Raw genomic sequence first — 19,393 nt, 5'->3', positions numbered from 1 at the left:
GCCACGGCGTGAGGCGGCTTCAGGACAGAGTTTGTGCAGTTGTTTCTGCTCCTCCTCCGTTGAAGCTGCACGGACTACAGTGTCTTTGGTTGCATGGCCATAATCGCACTGCTGTGGCTCGTCTGTAAATTTCCACTCATGGTGCGGTTAATATTTACACCTGGCGTGTTCTAGGAATGTTAAATCCAGGAGGTGAGATATTTGGATATCTAAGGTGTTTTTGTTTTTATTTGATGGATGGACGATCAAACACGCCATGTAGGTTATCATAACTATGCGGCAAAACCCATTGTTGCACTGCACCTCTATGCACCCGCGTCTATGCCTCCCGTCGTCACCAACCTTCACTGACCAGCGTGGTGAAGTATGGTAAAGTACGCAAGCGTACGCATTTGGGTTAACCCCCTCCCCCCTCCATGCGTACGTACTAAATGGACGGCCCCTAATACAGGAGCTCATTCTATAGACGCCGTTAGTAGCATCTTTGCAGTCACGCGTTTTGAGTGCTTGTAACGCCTGACTCTCCGGCTACGAGATATAATTCCCCTGGTAAACCTTCAAATGTATTTCGCTCGGTCAATATCCTTGGAAGTTGCGTAACCATGTGAAATCAGGATAAAGCGATGCTTGCAATCGCGTGCACTCTCCATCATATTTAATAACAGCGCCACGCCAAAGTGTGATACCAGAATCACGTCACGGCGGGCACAAGAGTTCATTTACAACTCAATCAGCTATCGGAAAGAAGCCACCTACCGTTGCCAGGGAATGGCCCAGGAAGAATACACTCCAGAAATGATTTTGGAGTCAAGTCAAGAGACGTCTTATGCAATGAATACCATTCGATAGTGTATAGAATATGAATAAACTCATTCCTCCGGCGAGTCAAGAGGTGGGCTCAGCCAAAATAGAAACGCTGAAGGTTTGCAGTTTTGAGCAATAACTGAGTGCCGTCAGCTTAGCCTTGACGCAATCGTGGGATACTGGCCAGGAGTCCATGCCGTGACTTCAGCAACGCTACTCCACAGTGCTCTCACGGTCATTATGCACCGCCCTGGGCAAATAATAAAGCGCACTTTAAGCCACATCAATATTTCAAAAGATGCTCTCATGATCATCAGCAGCGTGATCATTGCACTGCTGAATAAAGGCCTCGTCGCAGCCGTCTCCACCATACACGGTCCTGCGATGTGAGTTTTCACCCGGGATTTTGCACGCGAGATTATCCCATCGCTTCATCTCCGCGGTGGACGCGTTCCCTCCCCTGGCTGCCGACGTCCCCGTCATTATTCTCGATCACCGGCCGTTATCCCTTGTGTAGCGACATCTCCCGCACGAGGCCGAATTGAACCGAAACTAAACAATGTTTTTATTTTATTTTACCAGATAAGGCCCACTGCAGCGACCTGGCCATGAATGATGGCTCAACGAAGTGGCTAATCATGTGGACATTTATAGTAGCAAAACACTCTAAACACATGTTTCTAAACGTGGAGGGGAAAACCGGAGGACCCGGAAAAAAATCCACACGACCACAGGCATGCATTCTCCAAATATACAGGCATACAGGGTCGAGATCGAACTCACGACCTCTCGCCACCGTGGTGCCCACGATGTCTGTAATCTGCAAAATTTTCGAATCGATTCTGTCTCCTCTCTCTGCCTTTCAATGCAATTCCAAGCAGCCACTCGTTATACTATGTTGAGCACCCTTTGATTTGTTGTTGTTCAACGTCCTTAGTTTACTGCTCTGTGAGAATGTAAATGCCCGAGTCGCAGTGCCGGATTATCCTAGTAGCAAAAGTATGCTACGGGCCCCGCACTTTCAAGGGCCCTGCGCTAAATGCTTTCAAGCTATCAATTCCGGTTCAGTGATTCTGCACTTGCTTTATTACTATAGTACTATACTGCGTTCAACTTTCATGAACGACTGGGTGTTTAAGGTTAGCGATTCGTGGTATTATTTGGCTGTATAGAAATTGAGCAAAAACAATACAATTACTTTACTATGCAAGTTAAAAAAATTGTGTTTTAATATTTACGTTTTTTTTAATTTAGGGCCTCTTCATAACAACGTATGCTACAGGCCCGCAATAGCTTAATCCGGCACTGCGGGGAGGAATTACGCGACGCGCATATACATGAGCGAAATATCAAATCATATCATGAAAACAAGTTTTGCTGGCTGAAGGGAGGGAGGGAGGGCGGGCGGACAAGAGGGAGAGGGGGTCTCGTGCAAATGACGTGCGGGTTGCAGGTGTTAAACAACGTAAAGAGTAGCACGGCGTATACAATCACAATGCTGTCCGTCGTGTACTTGGTCGTAAAAACGCATTGTCTCTCCTCTGCTCGCATTGCTTCGTGCACCCGCGTCGATAACAATGGGCGAAGCTCGTCGCATCTTCGCAAATGCCCTGGGCTGGCGACTTTCCCTGGAGCGCTTGCGAATGAAGCGAGCTCCCTTCGTGGTGTCCCCACTATTCACGGAGACATTCATGAGACAAATATATACTCGTACTTACAATTAAACAATGACACATATCCCCCGTGCAAGCCTTTAACAGACTGTTTGGACAAGTGCAGTTAAACGAGCAACATTGAAGTCCGGCACGGCGGACGAGGCGCGTGGGTGGCCAGCACCACGCCCGACTGCCTTTGTCTCCCCAGCGCTGATGTTTACACACCGCGCCAGGTACTCGTGTAAGGCTGAGGTCGACCGAGACGAGGCCCAGAACCGTTTCAGAAAATCGTCACTTGGGTGTTGGCCGTGAGCGAGAATCTAACTTGGGTCGGTCCGGATCGCAGCACGGTGCGCTACACGGCGCGTTCACCGCCGCGCCACCGCTACCCACAATCAAGCACGCAAATCGGACGCGCGCACACCTGCGGCAGATCCACCACCAACAACAACAACAAAAACCACGGGCGCGCAATGAGAAGGAGCCACCTGGCGGGTGGCTAATAACTCACCTGCACAAAAGCGCGCGGTGAATTATGCAAGCGGGACACGTGTTGGCTAATTTGCCACCGAGAGCCACGCTCACTCCGGGGGTGTCGTTTCACCAGGCAGTAAATTGCGAGCGTGGTTAAGCCAAAGTTTCTCCCGCCACGGCAATTCGATCGGCGCTGGAATCAGTTCATAAACTATTAACAGCAGGGAACGCTTGAAAAAAAATATGACGGTGGTGTTTTACCACGGCAATGGCGAGGTCAAACGTGGAGCAATTATCGTTATAGTTAAGCATTATCATTTTTTATAGGAATAGGTTTTACCCTTTTAACTGGCACAAAAACTGACACCTTTATTCAAGGCATCATGTTTGCAATGACCACAACACAAGCAGTCAAAATGCAAACAAAAAAGACAACTCTGATAATAATATGCACTGTCCTTGAATTTGATTGGTCCACACCCGAGACAGCTTTTCTTAGAGCCTAGTCTCCATTGGTGTTGGACCAGAAGACGCCAAAAGGCGAACATGATGCCTTGAATAAAGGTGTCAGTTTTTGTGCCAGTTAAAAGGGTAAAACCTATTCCTATGTCTTGTTTCTGGCAAAGGAGGTCTCATAACATTATCATTTTCTGAGGGTCGGTAAAAAAGTCATGTGTCGTGGATAGATTGACCCATCACACGAATGTGGAATTGCCATTCGTGGCTCAGAGCCACAATAGTTTGCACACGCATGTTTCGATCACAACACTCGTCTTGAGTAAGGGAACACACGCTGGCCTGTTGAATTCATCTTCTGGATGAGAGTTCGGATTAGGGGGTGCCGATGCCGTTGGCGTTCGGGTTATATTGCATTGGGGCGGACACGAACCACCCCCGACGATTCGATTCATTGTTGCGAGTCCGAGCAACATTGCTGCTCGATGCAGTCCCTAACTTTTCGGACAAATTTTAATCGCCTATTTTGTATCGTTTCTCGTTTTCTCCGTCTCGTTTTCATGTGCACACTTTTGTACACTTCGTTAGCATACGTGCAAAAAAAATATACCTCGGCATTTTTGGGAGCAATTGCACACGTTGTAAATACTTGATTAATCGATTGAACAAAACATTATCACACTCATAGCGTGAACATGTAAAGTCATGTTGTCAATCCACTGCTGGCAGAGGGCCTCGCCACGCTTTGCGTGGTCGTGGGATTCGTTTGACTCTACTTCACCATACTCTTTGGTTCTTTCGGTAAAGTCACGTCGTTAGAAATAAAATAAAACAAACCACGACGTTTCGATCGCAACACAAGCGATCGCCATCAGGCAAAGGAGTCAGCCTCTAAAGGGAAACTGTTTATAAGGGTTTGGGGAAGCACGGGCGATGCACGAATGCCAATGCAGCAACAATGCCAATGAAGCAACAATGCCAATGAAGCAACAATGCCAATGCAGCAACAAAGCCAAACGGTGGGGATGCGGGGGGGGGGGAACTAACTCGGAAAAATAGACTAGTACCCGGCAGATATGATGGAACAACCATAAACAGTTATTTTATTTCTAACTACGTGACTTTACCGAAAGAACGAAAGAGTATGGATTCCTGCAATCACAAAAGCTTCAAATCAAGATTATACTTCACCACTCTGGTCAGGTCGAGTTGCTGAAGACAGTGATGTGTATGTGTATATATCGCCGTCTCCAAATCAACTGATAAGCCACTAAATGCGCCTAATGCTGCCAACCTGCGTGGTATAATCACAGTTAATGCATCAGCGGGCTTGATGATTCTGTCGAGAATTGGTGGATGACTGGGGCGTGAGCATTTAATCATCGTCTCATCAGCGGTACAATCAGTTCATCAGCAGTGCGAACAGCCGTTCCCCATTCCGCTTGAATAAAGTCACATGACCAAGGCAACCTTTTATCTTGGCTGGGTGGAGGCGGTTATCTCACTGTGTTTTAGCCGAGCCCCTTAGGTGGTTTTCCTTTGCTGAGGGTATGCGCAGATTTGTGAACAACTAAGGGGGGGATTTGTCGTGCGAAATACGATGTCTAATGCCAATGCGTTCTTCTGGTAAGTCGGTTCGATACAATCGTGCGCATCCTAATGCTGGAAGACGCGTTATTAACTGAAACGTAACCTTTGTGATCTATTTCTGTTGAATGCCGTGGTAAATAATACATAGGTACCGATGCAAGTCGTCTCCACGTTAATGTGTGCGTTCTAGTTGGTCCATAAGTCGTATGTGCCTTGCCAAGCAACGTTTGAAAGTAACTTTTGTTTTTAGAGTCGGCAACTTTTTTTTTTGTAATAGTTTCGGCTTTGAGTCTCAAGTAGTATTGGTGGGAGTGACGGCCGTGGTGCAATGTCCTTGTCTACCACTGCCAACGCAGTCCCTTGTGCAATGCTGTGCGTTATTACGCAACATGTTAAGTTGACGTGCAAAGCGATGGCTTGTGGTGTGCGTTTTTTTATGGTTCCATAAGGCATGTGTTGGACTCCGAAATCTACTTTCGCATCAAATCATCGCTCCATCGCTTACCGGAATATTTTCCGGGTTCACTGGTAGACTGGCGTGGGCATGACTGGGATTAGCCACGGGCATGGTGAGAGGTAATACTGCATCTGGTGGCGTGCCGGGTGCCGACCTTGTTTCCTGGTCTTTGATCAGACTAGAAGCGGTTTAAAAAAAATCCCTTTGTTCAATCCACTGCTGGAGGATGGCCTCCCGACGTTGAGACACTTCGACCTCCGATTATCAGTTTGACTACGTACGGTACGAAGCAAGTGCCAAGTGCATAACGTGAGCGTTATTTGTCCATACTTGACCATGCTGGTCACAGTTGCGGGTGTCTGACGGTGGTGTAAAACGACGAATTGATATTGTCTCTCGCTATTGTCCTGGTAAACTCGCTAGAATCACTTATCGATTGCTTGAAAATGAGCTGCCAAAGCTTGGAAACATCTCTAGGTGAGGCATTGTTTTACCGCACCACTTTTACGTAGTTGCACTGTGGCCTATCACCTGTAATAGTGCAATTGCAATTTGTATTCCAATCTCCCAAGTTTGTTTACAGCCAATGGCGTAATAAATCGGTGTGATGTGATCTTGCATAAGCGAATTGATGACAAATGTCAAACAACTATAATTGCAGGCATCGAATCCTACGTAGGTAATTCCAATATGAACATGCGTTATCTATTACACTTTTATTGAATGCAAGGCAACTCTTTAGCCAAATGTTCTACATGTGTGCTACGTAACTTTACATTTCTGGGATTTTGCGACCGGCTGTGACAAAGCACACCCTGACCACTGAGGCTCGTACTTAAGACGTCGATATCTTGCTGGCTCCTCTCAATTGGCACCATTTAGGCTGGTCCCTAAAGTTCCAGATTGAGCTGTATTTTGCTCTGGTACTGTGATTTCGAGGAAAGATTCACAATCTGGGCTTAAGTTGAAATTCTGGTCGGGGTTAAACTCGGCCCATTTTCTACGTGTTTGATAAAATGAGTACCACTTTATTGGGAAGCCAGACGTAAATGTCCCGTATACTGATCTCTTCCATAAAATGTTACTTTTCTGTGAGGCAACAAACATCGATCAACAGAACTGCCCAACGCTTTTTTAGTGTGGACTTTTTGTAGCGTAGAGTGCTACATGAACAATGATGCTGCTTAGACTTTGGTGTCAGAAAATGACACGTAAATGTTACTAGTTTACTTAATTTCGGTAAAATCTAAATGTTCCGAAGACTGATCATGCACATAGATTGAACGTTAAAGGGAAACGTTAATATGTATCGTTTATTACGTTTAAAATAACCCATTTAGCAAATGTATCTGTGGCCAAATATAGTTGAGGTTTAAGTGTAGAAGTATGACTACCTTTGTGTAGAAAACTGCTCAACGCTTGACAATCAACCGACTCTTCCTAGTGTACAACAAATACTGTAGCCTGGGTCTACATGCAAGTATTGCTTTGTCTGAATATGCGGATTTTGATCAATTATTTCCCCGAATGAGTATTAAAATTAGCCTTGCGTAACGGAAAAAAATATACGGGACACTACAACCTAATGTTCAATGTCTTCGTGCTCGATGCAATTTAAACTGTTATACTTTATTATTATTATTTTATTTATTGAAGGAGCAGCACGGTGATTGTGACCATCTTCCTCGCCTGGTATGCAGGAGGTCGGGGTTCGATCCCGAACCTGATGCCTGCTGCTGTATATTTGGAGTTTGCATGATCTTTCTCCCTGTGGTCGCATGCATTTTTTGTTCCTCATGGTCCTCCGGTTTTAGCCTCCATTTAGAAACGTGCGTTTTAGATTATTTAGATTATTTAGCTCTAAGTTTCCACAAGCCATTTCGTTGAGCTATAATTTGTAGCCACGTCGCTTCTGCAAAATAAGCTAATAGCTCGGTGAGCTTTATCTGGTAAAATAAACACGGTTTAGGTTTTTGTGTGTATATATATTTTACAACTTATTTGCGGAACGTCTCTATACTATGCACTTCTATTGTGATTTAGTATTTTGTAACATTTTGATCTCTTGCTGAACATCTGTGTGGGGGGGGGGGGGGGGGCGCTTAATAGCTCATCGGATTCCTCCAGTATAAATATATAATCTGATTCTTGACTGTAAGGGTCACGTGAGTAAATAATACATGACGAAGGCTGGGGGCACAGCCCTGGGGGGGGGGGGGGGGGGTGGTTGAGAGCGTGGGATTGGCCGTGGGATCGGAGAGGGTACGGGCGGGAAAGGAAAACAAGTAGGGGGACGATTCTAGTCAGCGCAAGGGACCTTAAATTAAACTTTTTATTTTACCAGGTTAAGACCCACTGAGCTACGTAGCCATTTTCTTTCAGAAGCGACCTGGCTGTCGCAAATGATGGCATCAACGGGAGTGGAATTGTCGACATTTATAGCAGCCAAATACGGAGGACCCGGAGAACTCAACGTGATTTACGGGGAGAAACACGCAAACTCCAAATATACAGCAGGCGTCAGGGTCGTGATCGAACACAGGACCTCCTGTATACCAAGCGAGGTAGTCAACATCTCGCCACCGTGGCACCCCATGATTGGTGAAAAGGAGGGGATTTACAGAAACCTTCTAGAAGGTTCAGGGAAAAGGTTGTATATACAATGGCTCTTCTACTTGTGAACGTGTTAGGTTCTAGAGGTTTTTTCGTAAGTCTTTGTTCGCAAGTTCAACTTTACTCTTGTCCATTATAAGCGTTTGTACGGCGTGGATACTAAATACGGGGAATGACTTCAAAAGTTGTAGGCATCTCCTGTAGATGCCACTGGTTCTTCACGTTCTGCAGATGTAGACGCTACCACCATCTATTGCGCGGTGTTTGAACTTACGACTCGGTCTGAACAGGCAACTGGACATCCGGACAAATTTGTTTGGATCTCTGAAAGTTCGTTAGTCGGATGTTTGTAAGCAGAGGATTCCCTGTAAAGGCAGTGAGTCATGTGCGAGCTTGGGGGCTCTGGGTAGGCAGCTTTCTATGAGTGGAGAGGGGGTTGGACAGTCCCCTGACCTGAAGTCTGCCTCCGTGTAGACTCCGTCACCTTGTATCAAGGGTGCGCACTGCGTAGGACAACCGCTTGAAATTAACTCTTATAAAATGTGCTCTGAGTGTGCAGTACGCGTTTCACGTGGTGTATTTGAGCATTTCAAGCGTTTAAGTTAATGTGTGTACGATGCGTTCATATGTAACCGCATGTACTGCTGTATTGGACACTTACCCGAAGCTTCTCTCCGTTTCAGGCTGACGCTGCTGACGCCGCTGCTGTTGCTGACAACTCGGTCCGCATTTGCTGAAGGGAACTCTTCTGGTAAAGAAAGAGCTTTTTATCAGATAAAATGATGCCTATTGTCGCCTGGCTTGCAGTTCAATTAATCTCGCCTAATTCTATGCCGTCACTCCAGCAAATGGTGGCCGTGATTCAACTCTCGCCGTGAGCCTCGGTTTTTATTGAAGTTTGCTCTGCTTTTCTTGACCTCTGCATCGCCCCACGAGTCCCTCTGCACGGATGCACTGCCTCCGCCGATTTAATTCCACCCTTAATGAAGACTTTTCTTAACACAACTCGCCTCGTGGTTTAAATTCGTGCTGTTTCCGTTGCTTTGTTATCGTTTCCAGCCGCACACTCGAACAGTTCTACTAGTTTTAAATATCAGCGTGGGAAGTCGAGCAGCGTCGCACTCATGGGGCAATAAATATTATTCCAATCATCGGGGATGTTCCACTTCAGGCCTTGGGTTCGGGAGATAAACGTCTCTTAATGCTCATTTGAAGATGTTGACATTTGCATGGCGTGGTTTCCACTGCAAGTAGAGTAGGCCACCTTCCTCGTAACCGCACACAGTTGTGACAAATACTTCGTAACATGGAGTAACTCGCCAATGTTTGATTATTATTATCCAATTCAAACCGGGAAATTAAAGAGCATTCTGCACGTGAAATGTGACCCTCGCCATGATTAAGCACGTGCCAATGGTATGAGTGCATGGGGGACAAAGGAACAATTTATTAAACACGTTTAGTAATGACATCTGTCGACTATAATGTTAGTTTCTACCAAATTTAGAGATTGCGTACTCGCCTATGATGTAAACCTTGAAACGGTGTCCTGTGCCAAGTTGGACATCTGTGAAAAAGAGCTTTAGAGCACATTGGATACGCTTGGAAAAAATAAATTTTGATTTCTGAAGGTAACATCCCTCCCATCTATATTTGATTGTTTTGACTAAATGAAAGAAAGTTTGGAGTGAAATTGTTTCCGATCAGCTTCTACCTCCGTTTTGCTGCCCCTGTTAATATATCTTCGTGGGCTGTGCCGCTATGCCTATACAGTGACATGCCCTGCATGCTTTGGCAATTCGTGGGGGTTTTTTATGCTGACGTGGGACTGAATTTATTTCGACCTCCTTTAGCTCTTTACGTTTGTCTGGAAGGCACTCGGCTGTCATACATCGTTGACCAAGATCGGCCCTTGGAAAACAATGCTTGTCCTTCTCAATGACTTTTACCCCGGTGAAAGTCTCGGTGGGAATGAACGCGCATCTGGTGTCACTTGAGGGCCCCGCTGCGCAACACTCACGGGAATGCTTTGTGGGTAATTGTGCGAGCGGTGCCGTGTGCCCGCAGGAATCATTGATTCTGCCTGTGATGGAAGCTTCGTACAAACATTCGTCAATGCCTCCTTCGTCAACGGCCATTACTGGAATGTCTCTGTGGAAGGTAATATTCGGGAGGGTGCCGTTTTACAACAGCGCTGATGTTTTGGAGGGGAAGACGTCCCAAGCAACAAAACAAAAAGCGCTCTCTCGTATTGTTCTTGGGTTGTGTGCCAGGCTGTCGGCGTTGGTGTCACAGTAGCGCTGTTGACTCCCTCGACTGGTATGCAGGAGGTCTTGGGTTCGATCCCGACCGTGATTCCACCTGTACTTGGCGTTCTACCTGTAGCCGGGTGATTTTCTTCTCCGGTCCTTCTGTTTTCACTCCATTTTTAAGAATCGGCATGCGTTTTAGATTATTTGGCAGCTGTACATTTCCACGTAATAAGCCACTTCGTTGAGCTATCGCTTGTGGCCAGATCAAGCTACATAACTCGGTGATCCTCACCTGGTAAAAATGTTGTTTTAATAATAATTCTAAAGCACGAGCAGTTTATAATCCTACTTCGCTATCTTGTGTAGATATCTCTGCCCAGCAGGTTCGGTTCTCAAGCACATAATATCTGCTTAGTCCTCCAACCCCATTTTAGAATGCTGGGCTACAGGCGTGCTTTGACCTCATGTGGTCATTGGCTCCTTGACGTAACCAAGCTGCTACTGCTGTCGGCATTGGTCCCATACGGTTATGATGATGCTACCGATTGTTGCCCCGCGTTTACCCCCCCCCCCCCTTTCCCACCCCCTGCCAGATCGGTCACAAGGCCTGCACCTCCTGACGCCGCGTTTTGCCACGCAGTGCGGCTACACATTCCACATGAGCTACAACGGCATGCTGACTCTGCGGGCCACCTTGATGAGCTGCCACGTGTACCAGCAGGTGCTCTGTTCGCCCACCCCCCGTACTCTCCATTCGTTGTCTGTAAATGCATACACGTGGTGCCAGGGTCCAGAGGGTGGTGGTGGTAAATGGATTCCCCAAGCTGATCACCTGGGGAGGGGGGGTTAAAGATAATCTGGTACCAGATGGTGAGCAGATGTGAGAGCTCTAAAGAAAGGCAGTGATGCCCATGATGACCTATTGACCCTGAAGCAGTATTACAAACTTTACCCATCAACCATGTATCGTGATGTCATTGAAAGGATATAAGTCTTTGTAAGGTTACATGCTCAGATTGTTTATGATGTGCTTTCTTCTCATTGTACCAATCGGTCATGTAGGGAATCTAATAAGCATTCTTAGGTAGTGTTGTCATTCAGGGTTAAAGATTTATATTCAGAATTTTGGGGATAATATCGATACATTTATCTGGTGGTAGTGGTGATGTGTTGTACTAAAAGCCCAGCTACCTGGGTTAAACTCTTAAGCAAGCATTACATCACTTTGTTTTTACATGTCTTGGAACTTCCTGGGTTTGTTGTAAAATACGACTAGCATAAGGAAGTTTGAGATATGGATCTGGTCACATGAATTCTATTGGGTGTTTTCGAAAAGCACTTGCCCCAAGTGTGTAATGGGTATATGTGGGTATATACATATACCCGGACATGTATACGATGTAAAACGTTTTCCACGTTAGAGCGTTGCCGTGTAAGCTAATGGTGGTGTTAGTATTCGCTTGACTATACGCTGACATTTAGCAATGGTGTACCTGTGACTATCATTCTGAGCAATGGTGCAGTATTCCTCTACATTGGCGGTCTGGAAATAAAATACTGACGTTAAATGGTGATTGATGTGAACGGACTTGGCAGTACACCGTTGCAGCATAACATACCGGTCCTCAAAGTCTAAAATCTATATTTGAACCGACATTCATCTTTTGACTGCTTCAAGATCACGAACTGATTTGATGCACTACCCACTGCATTTTCTGACCGAGGCTGTGAATCGGAGGAAAATAAATAATTGAAGGGAATTTTTATTTATTTTATTTTTATTCCGTGCACCAACGGTATAAGACAAATATGTTCATTGAACTATTTGACGAAACTGACGCTTTGACATATCATGGATAGTGTCTGATGTTATCGTCTTGGCAACCCTAATGTGGAGAGTCCAGCAGTGCGATAATAAAGGGTTTGTACATTACAAATATGACTTTAGAAAAAAAGTTGACCGTTAATATTTAATAAAAAACACATCTACAATTTTTTTTTATGTAACAAGAGACTTGTTACAATGGAAAAAAAGCAGACGGTTTCCTGGCCAAATGCGTGCTCATTACCATTCCCGTGCATTGTTTACCGGCAAATCGGCCGGTGGTCGGCTACTCAAGCCGCAGGTTCAATCGAATAATCCAAAATGTTTTTGATCGGTGCACGCGATTTGGCAAGTGCCCCCTCCTGCGGAGCAGCGTTTCAGTGTGCCCCCCCCCCCCCCCCACACTTCTCGATTGTCATGCAGGGCTCTGACCAAGTGCTGAAAATGGTGTGGATTTTTTATCCCAAGAATCCGCTTGAAAACATCTCTATTATTCCGTACACGACCAGATGCAGGACCAACTACATCTGGGCTCGGCGTGAAATCTTGTGCGCAGAAAACTTCAGGGAGGTGTGGCCCCACCTTTTTGTTTGCTGCATATCCACTCTGACCAACTCCCCCACACCCATTGTACTGTTGATTTTAGGGTGTAGCTACCTCCTATAGATTTTCATAAGTCTAACTTGTTAAAAAAAACCATAACGAATTTTTAATCTCACGTTCATTTACATGGCACCATTGGACCAACGTTGACCCAACGTGTCCCACGTTTACTGGGTGTCTGCCTTGACCAGTTAATCCCCCCCCCCACCCATTAATGTGACAATGTCGCGTGCCAGGTCTCCGCTGGCTACACAAAACAAGTAACTGTCGGAGGCAGGCGTAGCGCTACAATCACTCGTCCCATCAACCCTTAATGTGGCTGCACGATATCCGTAACAATCTTTTACATGCTCCTGTCGGTTGACAAGCCATCAATTGCAAATCACTGCCGACTTGGTAATTAACCGTTGGACGTTTTTGTATACCCATTTCAAATTAAACGTGTGGTGCAAACCAGTAATGTACGCTACTTTATTCTTAATTCTAAGCTTTTTCCCATTATTTAAAGCAGCTTTGGACTTTTTTGTGCAGCGTGAACCAAAGCTACCTAGGCCTCTGTTCCTGGCAAGTTGGATGTGACTTTGTGCTGGTACTGTCTGTAGTACAAGAATGATGTAAGTGACTCTTGATCTTGCTTTAATTCGTAAATGTAATATGTTGCTCTTTTTAGGTGTCGATCAGTAGGAGCTCTCCAAACATCCCAGACGTTGAAATACAGCAAGATGATTTTGATATTAGTATGGTGAGTGAATTTTAATGACTGGTCGTAGCGGATGCGTCTACTGTGCAGTGGGCATCTGTTGGTCCAAAGTTGCGTGTACTGGGTACTTATGGCGTGACGAATAAACTTGTAACGTCTGTCCAGATTACTTTGAATTGTGTATTGTATCATTTCTTATCAAAGTATCATTGCCTGTAATATGGGCAGTTTGCTAGCTTTGATTCAAGCAAACTTTACTGCTGATGCGATGTTGTATGTCGAAACTGGTCCAGAATGTGCATCTCTGCACTCAATGCTCTGAAATATAGCCCTCTAATAGGGCGTGTACAGCTAATGGGATGTGTATGAAATACTTTCATGGCGGAAAGTAATATATGCCATAGGTGTCTACTTTATTCTGTACAGAGTAGTTGGTCAGGAAATCAATTTTGTTGATTAGTGGTAGATTACTGAAATGCATCCATTGACTTTTCGGAGCTTGGTGGTTTTTACTGTGGCTGTGCAATGCCGGTAGCTCCGTATTCGCATGGCTGAGCTCTTTTGAATGTCGCCTCGTTAAGGTAGTGATCGGATATGTAATGCCACGAGATTCGATTTGATGTGGGCCATTGCTTTCACATTAATACCAGCACAACATAATTGTTGATGCCATGGTGGAGAATATAATTACCAAAAAAAATAAGCAGACCATATATCTCTGTTCTTCCATTTAAAATAATACGCGCTTTCAACCATGTCTTAAAGAAAAGGGGTCCTTGCCTATAATCTCCGGCAGTTTCACCAGCATTAGTCCAAGAAGGGCGGACGACTGAGACTGTGAAACGGGTCCAGCGTTTGCTTGTGTTGAACCCATGTTGCACTCCCAGAAGGCTTTGTCGTTGACGGAATGGGTAAAGTATTCGTTTATTTTTTAGACCGATGTACGAAGGAGAGCGCCTTGCCTTATTAACCTCTGAGCATTAACATTAAATTGGAGAATCTTCGTTGTGCCTTTTACAGTTGTGATGTAATTTAATAAATGTACTCAGTCAGGCAATGGAATACTTGCAAACTGCTTCCTAATGTGCGACATTTGCAACTCAAAGTGGTGTTGCTAAGTAATGGAATGTGATTACGTCATTTGGTGTTCTGTAATATAATGTATATACAGACAATTGCACGTTTGTAAAATGAGTATTTCAGTATCTTGGCAAAAAGATTGAATTGCCAACTGGGAGGAAGTTGCATATTTATGCTCTGAGATTGTTCCCGATCATGTAGAGTTGTACTGCTGGTCCTGGGGACTGCCCGTCACTCGTTCGAGCGTGGATATACTTTGTCTAAATTTACATTTTTAAAATAAAATGTATTAACTTGTGTTCCCGTTGACCCTGCTTTCAATGTTTTTTGCAGATGATGAATACTGCTCAGGTTTGGAAGATTTTCTTCAGGTTAAACAATGGAAGCCGATTTGAAGTCAACATCCAGCAAGCTTTTCAAATGGGATACGCGGTCAACAGCTCTGACTCAAGAGTGGTTTTTCGATCGCCATACTTTACGAATGAAAGCTCTTCTATGATGGTAATGCAAACTGACAGCCGAAAAATGTCAGATTCTACCGCTTTTTTAACAAAGTAACCTTTTGCATCTGTAAATGAACAGTGCACCTGATATATTCATTGAATGTAGCAGCTTGTTAACATCTAATTGAGAAAAAAAATGTGAATACGGAAGTGAAGTTGTACTTCAGTAAAGGTTCATCTTGAATGTTTTGTTGACAGATTGAAGGCACGATGGTTGATGTTATAAGACCATTTGTGTACTACGTGGATAGGTGGTCGGCCTTTCTCCTTGATATGACGACTGCCTGCCCTGTACGTAAGTGACCCGTGTTTTTGGTCCCTTTTAGGTGTGGTCGAGTGACTTTAATTTATTGTAACACCAACTGGTATTTGAATTGCGTACAGCGCTTGTTTTAGTTTTGTGTGCTGGATTTGTCGCTTATTGACTCGGAGAACCCTTTTTAAAACACAACTGAAGTCTCCAATGGTTCCTTAACTAGTTAAATATATCCGTTGCACCACGTGGCTACTGTGCAAGTTAATGGGTGCAGAGGAACCAGGATTGCCTATCCACGGTGTGCTCGGTGCTGGACGGTTCCCAGTGCCGTCGTGACAAGAGTGAAGGTCCATCCCTGAAATGTTAGTGTGATTGTGTCAATGCTGGCAAGAAGAGCTCTACTCGGAGGGAGCCACTTTTCAGAAAGTATTTTGCCCTATTCTTCCACCCTGGTCTGATCCCTCATGAAAGGGTGGAAAGTTCCCACCTTACCCCGCTGTACCCATTTGTTTATCGGTATTTATTTTCACTGAAGGAAGCCGATGACCTATGAAGCCGTTTCTTCAGAGGCCCAGTAGGGGCATAACGTTACAACAAGCAATATAAAAACAAGGTAGGAGTGCAAAGTCTAGCAAATGTAAGCAAATCACTAAACTTTGACAAAACGAAACTTTGTTTACTTGACCACAAAGCCCAATGAGCTCTTGGCTGCTCCAGAAGCGACCTGGCCACGAGTGATAGCTTGCTGAAGTGGCTTATTAGGTGTAACTTTATAGCAGCAAAACAATCTAAATGTACGTGACACATTTTTGATTAGTAAAAATAGATGGAGTTTTAACTTCCTTTAGTCATGCCACATTATCAAGTTGCTAATCTTAATAGTTTCTTTGAGTGATGCGAATTGGAGAACCGCATGTCTGAATGTTAGGCCCTGTGGCATGGTCTGTATGCAATGAGGCCGCCATCGCCACAACCAGCTGAAACGATTGCCCTGCCTTCCCCTGTCCTCTGCTGAAATTAAAATTTCAAATTGCTATAATTTACCGATATGTTGTTTAATCTCTAAAATAATCTGAGTCCGCTTTTAAAATGGAACCATGTGTAGGTTTACCGTTATCTCCTTGCTAAATCTGATCGCATTTAGGCAACTTGCAAATGTGGTGCTCCCCCAAACACCACATCTCCCCAGTTGAGTGAACAATTATCTCTGCAGGAGAGCCGGAGTGCACGGAACAAGACGTCGTGTGGACTCTGCCCAGGATCCTGCAACCGCTGGTGCTGCACTTGGCCGAGGTGGAGTACAAGGAGACGAGCGTGTGGGTCGACTTCAAGAAGGTCGACTCGACCACAATGGGCCAGAGGGGCTACGTCCTGACGCAAACGAACGCCACCACCTCGTTGTCGGTGCCGTGGGGGGCGGAAGGGGGCTTCAACAAGGTTCGTGGCAACAAACGGGCGCAGTAGACTGGGGCATAGTCTGCACTTGCTGGATGACCGAGGGGTGGGGTTGAAGTCGACCTTCCTGATCCAAATGAGAGCCGTGTACCATTCTTCCCTAATTAATGGGGAAAGTGTGAAACGAGCTTTGGTCTGCCCATGGATTTAAAAAAGCTTTGAATTCCTAAAAGAAAGCAATTTTAATGATTTGGAACGGTTTGATGGACTGCATCAACAACCCCTGACGAACTGAAATATGCAATAAGTAAAACCCTGAATCTTTAAAGCAGACCGATTTAAAGGGTGAATGCGACCTTTTTAAAAAGACCAAGGTCGTGATTGCAAAGAAGTTGATATTCAAAATTACACTACTTTTTCTAATTTTGTACAGAGGGCAATTTTTGCAGATGGTGGCAAAAAGTTACTTCTGTTCTTCATGCTCATGTGCACTTTAGGGGCTTTGGAACGCTCTTAAGGCACAATATTTAACTATTTTATCTGAAATATGTGCGAGCTGCCATCGGTCCCTTCAACTTGGCAATTTCTTGAACAATGAGACTCCTGAAACATCCTTATAGTCTTGCATGGATTAAACATTTCCCTTTAATTATTACTTTGAGTTGATGGAATGAAACTAGTTGGATATGTGTAACTTTGTTAATGTATTTTTGAGCAATGCCTTTTCTTTGCAGAGCTGTTGGGTTAATTGGCACTTCGGCATGGAATACATAATCAACCTGCAGATCCAGCATCTGTGGACTGATGACGTCTGGGACCTCACGAGAATTATGATTGCAACCAAGGGAAGCTGCCCTTGCCGAGAAATTCGACTGCAAGGTGCAGTATGCATCACACTTCCAGCCGTTCAGTTTCATGGCAGTGCTCTTATCCGTAGCGCCAAGTAACGCGTGAGATGCCAGCCGGTGATGATTAATTTTCAAATATTGTGACGTTAGCATCTTGTGGCAGAAAAACACGAACCTCTTGCCGTCGCCAGGATGTGACAGGAACATGGAACTGGTAGGTGTGACCAGTGTCGCATTTTTAAATCCTCGTGTGTGCAATACGTGCAGGGGTCATGGAATTATTTAACATGTACTGCAAATGATGCGAGTCTGGCTAATTATAAAAAAAGCATGTACAAATGAGATTTGGTGAAAATTTAGATGCAAAATCAAGGCTTTTGATTCTGAAGTTGAATCGTGATCCTAAATTTCCACATCTCCAATCTTTCCCTTCTCCCTCCACCCTGCCCTACCATCTCAGTTCCCCCCCCCTTCTCCCTCACTACTCCTGTCTCTTCTGCTCGCAACCTCGGTCATCAACGCCTCCGTCTCAAACCGCTGTCACCTATCCAATAAGTGCAAAATCTGCCCCCTCGTCTCACTCTGCTGCTAAAGTCCGGGTTCACTCGCTCATTTACACTCCCCTTGGTAATTGCAACAATACTTCCTAGCCTTCCTGCCTATGCCTCCACTCCTCTGCAACAGATACAAAATGCCTTGGCCTTGATAATTTGTAACTTATCCCGCAATGTCCACTTTTGCTCTACGTTCCCCAACTCCACTGCCTCTGTACAATCGCTGCCTGTTTTTTTATGTCCTGTAGACTAAATCCTTCCATGGTCTTGCCCCCCCACCTTCTTGACTCTCATTTTGTTCCATCCTCTACACTCCCAATCTCTCCTGTCACGCTTTCCTATAAACTGCAACTCCTGTAGCACAAAACAATCATCATGTTCACTATAGCAACCAGCTTCCATTCCTCCCTTTAAAACAACCCCTAGCCCATCTTGTTGCTACTCCCAGCCACGACCAGGCCTAACCAAACCATTTCACAACCCCTCGATCACTTCCACCCGTTCTCCTAATCGCCACCATAACTCACCACTTTAGATATAGCCCCACTTTATTTCAATCACCTTTGTACAATTTAAAGTTTTTGTAAAGTGCCTTGGAATAAGGCGCTAGATAAATGATTTAATGTCCACATTTCTGCATGATTCCAGTGCATGTGTGACGTTCAACATCCCACAGTAAAGGCCACCAGATATCTATGAGACCTTGTAGCCAGTATAAAAAGAATGAAAATAATACTACTTTACCCTCTGTGGCAATAAAGCAGGTGTTAAGATGTTCAAACACCAAATGGACACCTATTGCAAGGCATCAAGTGTGCATTAACTGCACTTGTTGCTAAACGTGCTCTAATATATGCATTGTCTTTGAAACGGATTGGCCTACACCAGAGAAGGACATTTTACCAGAGAATGCCAAAAAGGTGAACGGTACAAAGGCAATGCAAGTTTCAAAGTATTAATAGCTTTGGTTGAGCAGTTGTGGGACCTTTATAGCTCGGCTGTGCCCCCAGTGTCCCACACTTCACCAACATAAACTGAACCCCAGGTCATCGGCTTCACTTGGATATGTTAATTGTTCCCTGGGTGTGGTGACGTGCATCCAACATGCACAGATGCGAAGCTTGATACGTGAATAATGCATTTGGAAATGTTTAATTTAATGTAAAGTTTAGATGTTCGATGTTTGTTTGAAAATTTCAGCACTTTAACGTGTAGACATTCCACTTCTGGGACATTGACTAACGTCTTAACGCTATTGTACTCCGTCTTGGCACTTATGCGGACAACGTCTTCGAACACCGCTTTATTTACAACATCAACATGTCCTC

General features: G+C 44.8%; 1 protein-coding gene across 2 annotated transcripts in view; it reads left to right on the top strand.

Annotated features, from left to right (window-relative positions):
• Nucleotides 1–4,860: 4,860 nt before the first annotated feature.
• LOC116942639 (uncharacterized) overlaps nucleotides 4,861–19,393 on the top strand; it is a 30,678-nt gene continuing 16,145 nt past the window's right edge. For both annotated transcript variants that reach the window (XM_076067272.1, XM_032954793.2), the window contains exons 1-10: nucleotides 4,861–5,015; nucleotides 8,733–8,800; nucleotides 10,117–10,209; nucleotides 10,895–11,022; nucleotides 12,550–12,696; nucleotides 13,400–13,471; nucleotides 14,843–15,010; nucleotides 15,211–15,307; nucleotides 16,482–16,705; nucleotides 17,398–17,542. In XM_076067272.1, the coding sequence (XP_075923387.1) occupies nucleotides 4,990–5,015; nucleotides 8,733–8,800; nucleotides 10,117–10,209; nucleotides 10,895–11,022; nucleotides 12,550–12,696; nucleotides 13,400–13,471; nucleotides 14,843–15,010; nucleotides 15,211–15,307; nucleotides 16,482–16,705; nucleotides 17,398–17,542 (1,168 nt within the window). In that variant the 5' untranslated portion in view covers nucleotides 4,861–4,989. The remainder of the gene's footprint in view (nucleotides 5,016–8,732; nucleotides 8,801–10,116; nucleotides 10,210–10,894; nucleotides 11,023–12,549; nucleotides 12,697–13,399; nucleotides 13,472–14,842; nucleotides 15,011–15,210; nucleotides 15,308–16,481; nucleotides 16,706–17,397; nucleotides 17,543–19,393) is intronic.

This window comes from Petromyzon marinus, chromosome 15 (genome assembly GCF_048934315.1).
Source record: "Petromyzon marinus isolate PM22_M1 ecotype Great Lakes invasive population chromosome 15, UKy_Petmar_22M1.pri1.0, whole genome shotgun sequence".
NCBI lineage: Eukaryota > Metazoa > Chordata > Hyperoartia > Petromyzontiformes > Petromyzontidae > Petromyzon > Petromyzon marinus.
The sequence above is the reverse complement of the archived record's forward strand: the minus strand, read 5'-3'. Positions and strand labels throughout refer to the sequence as shown.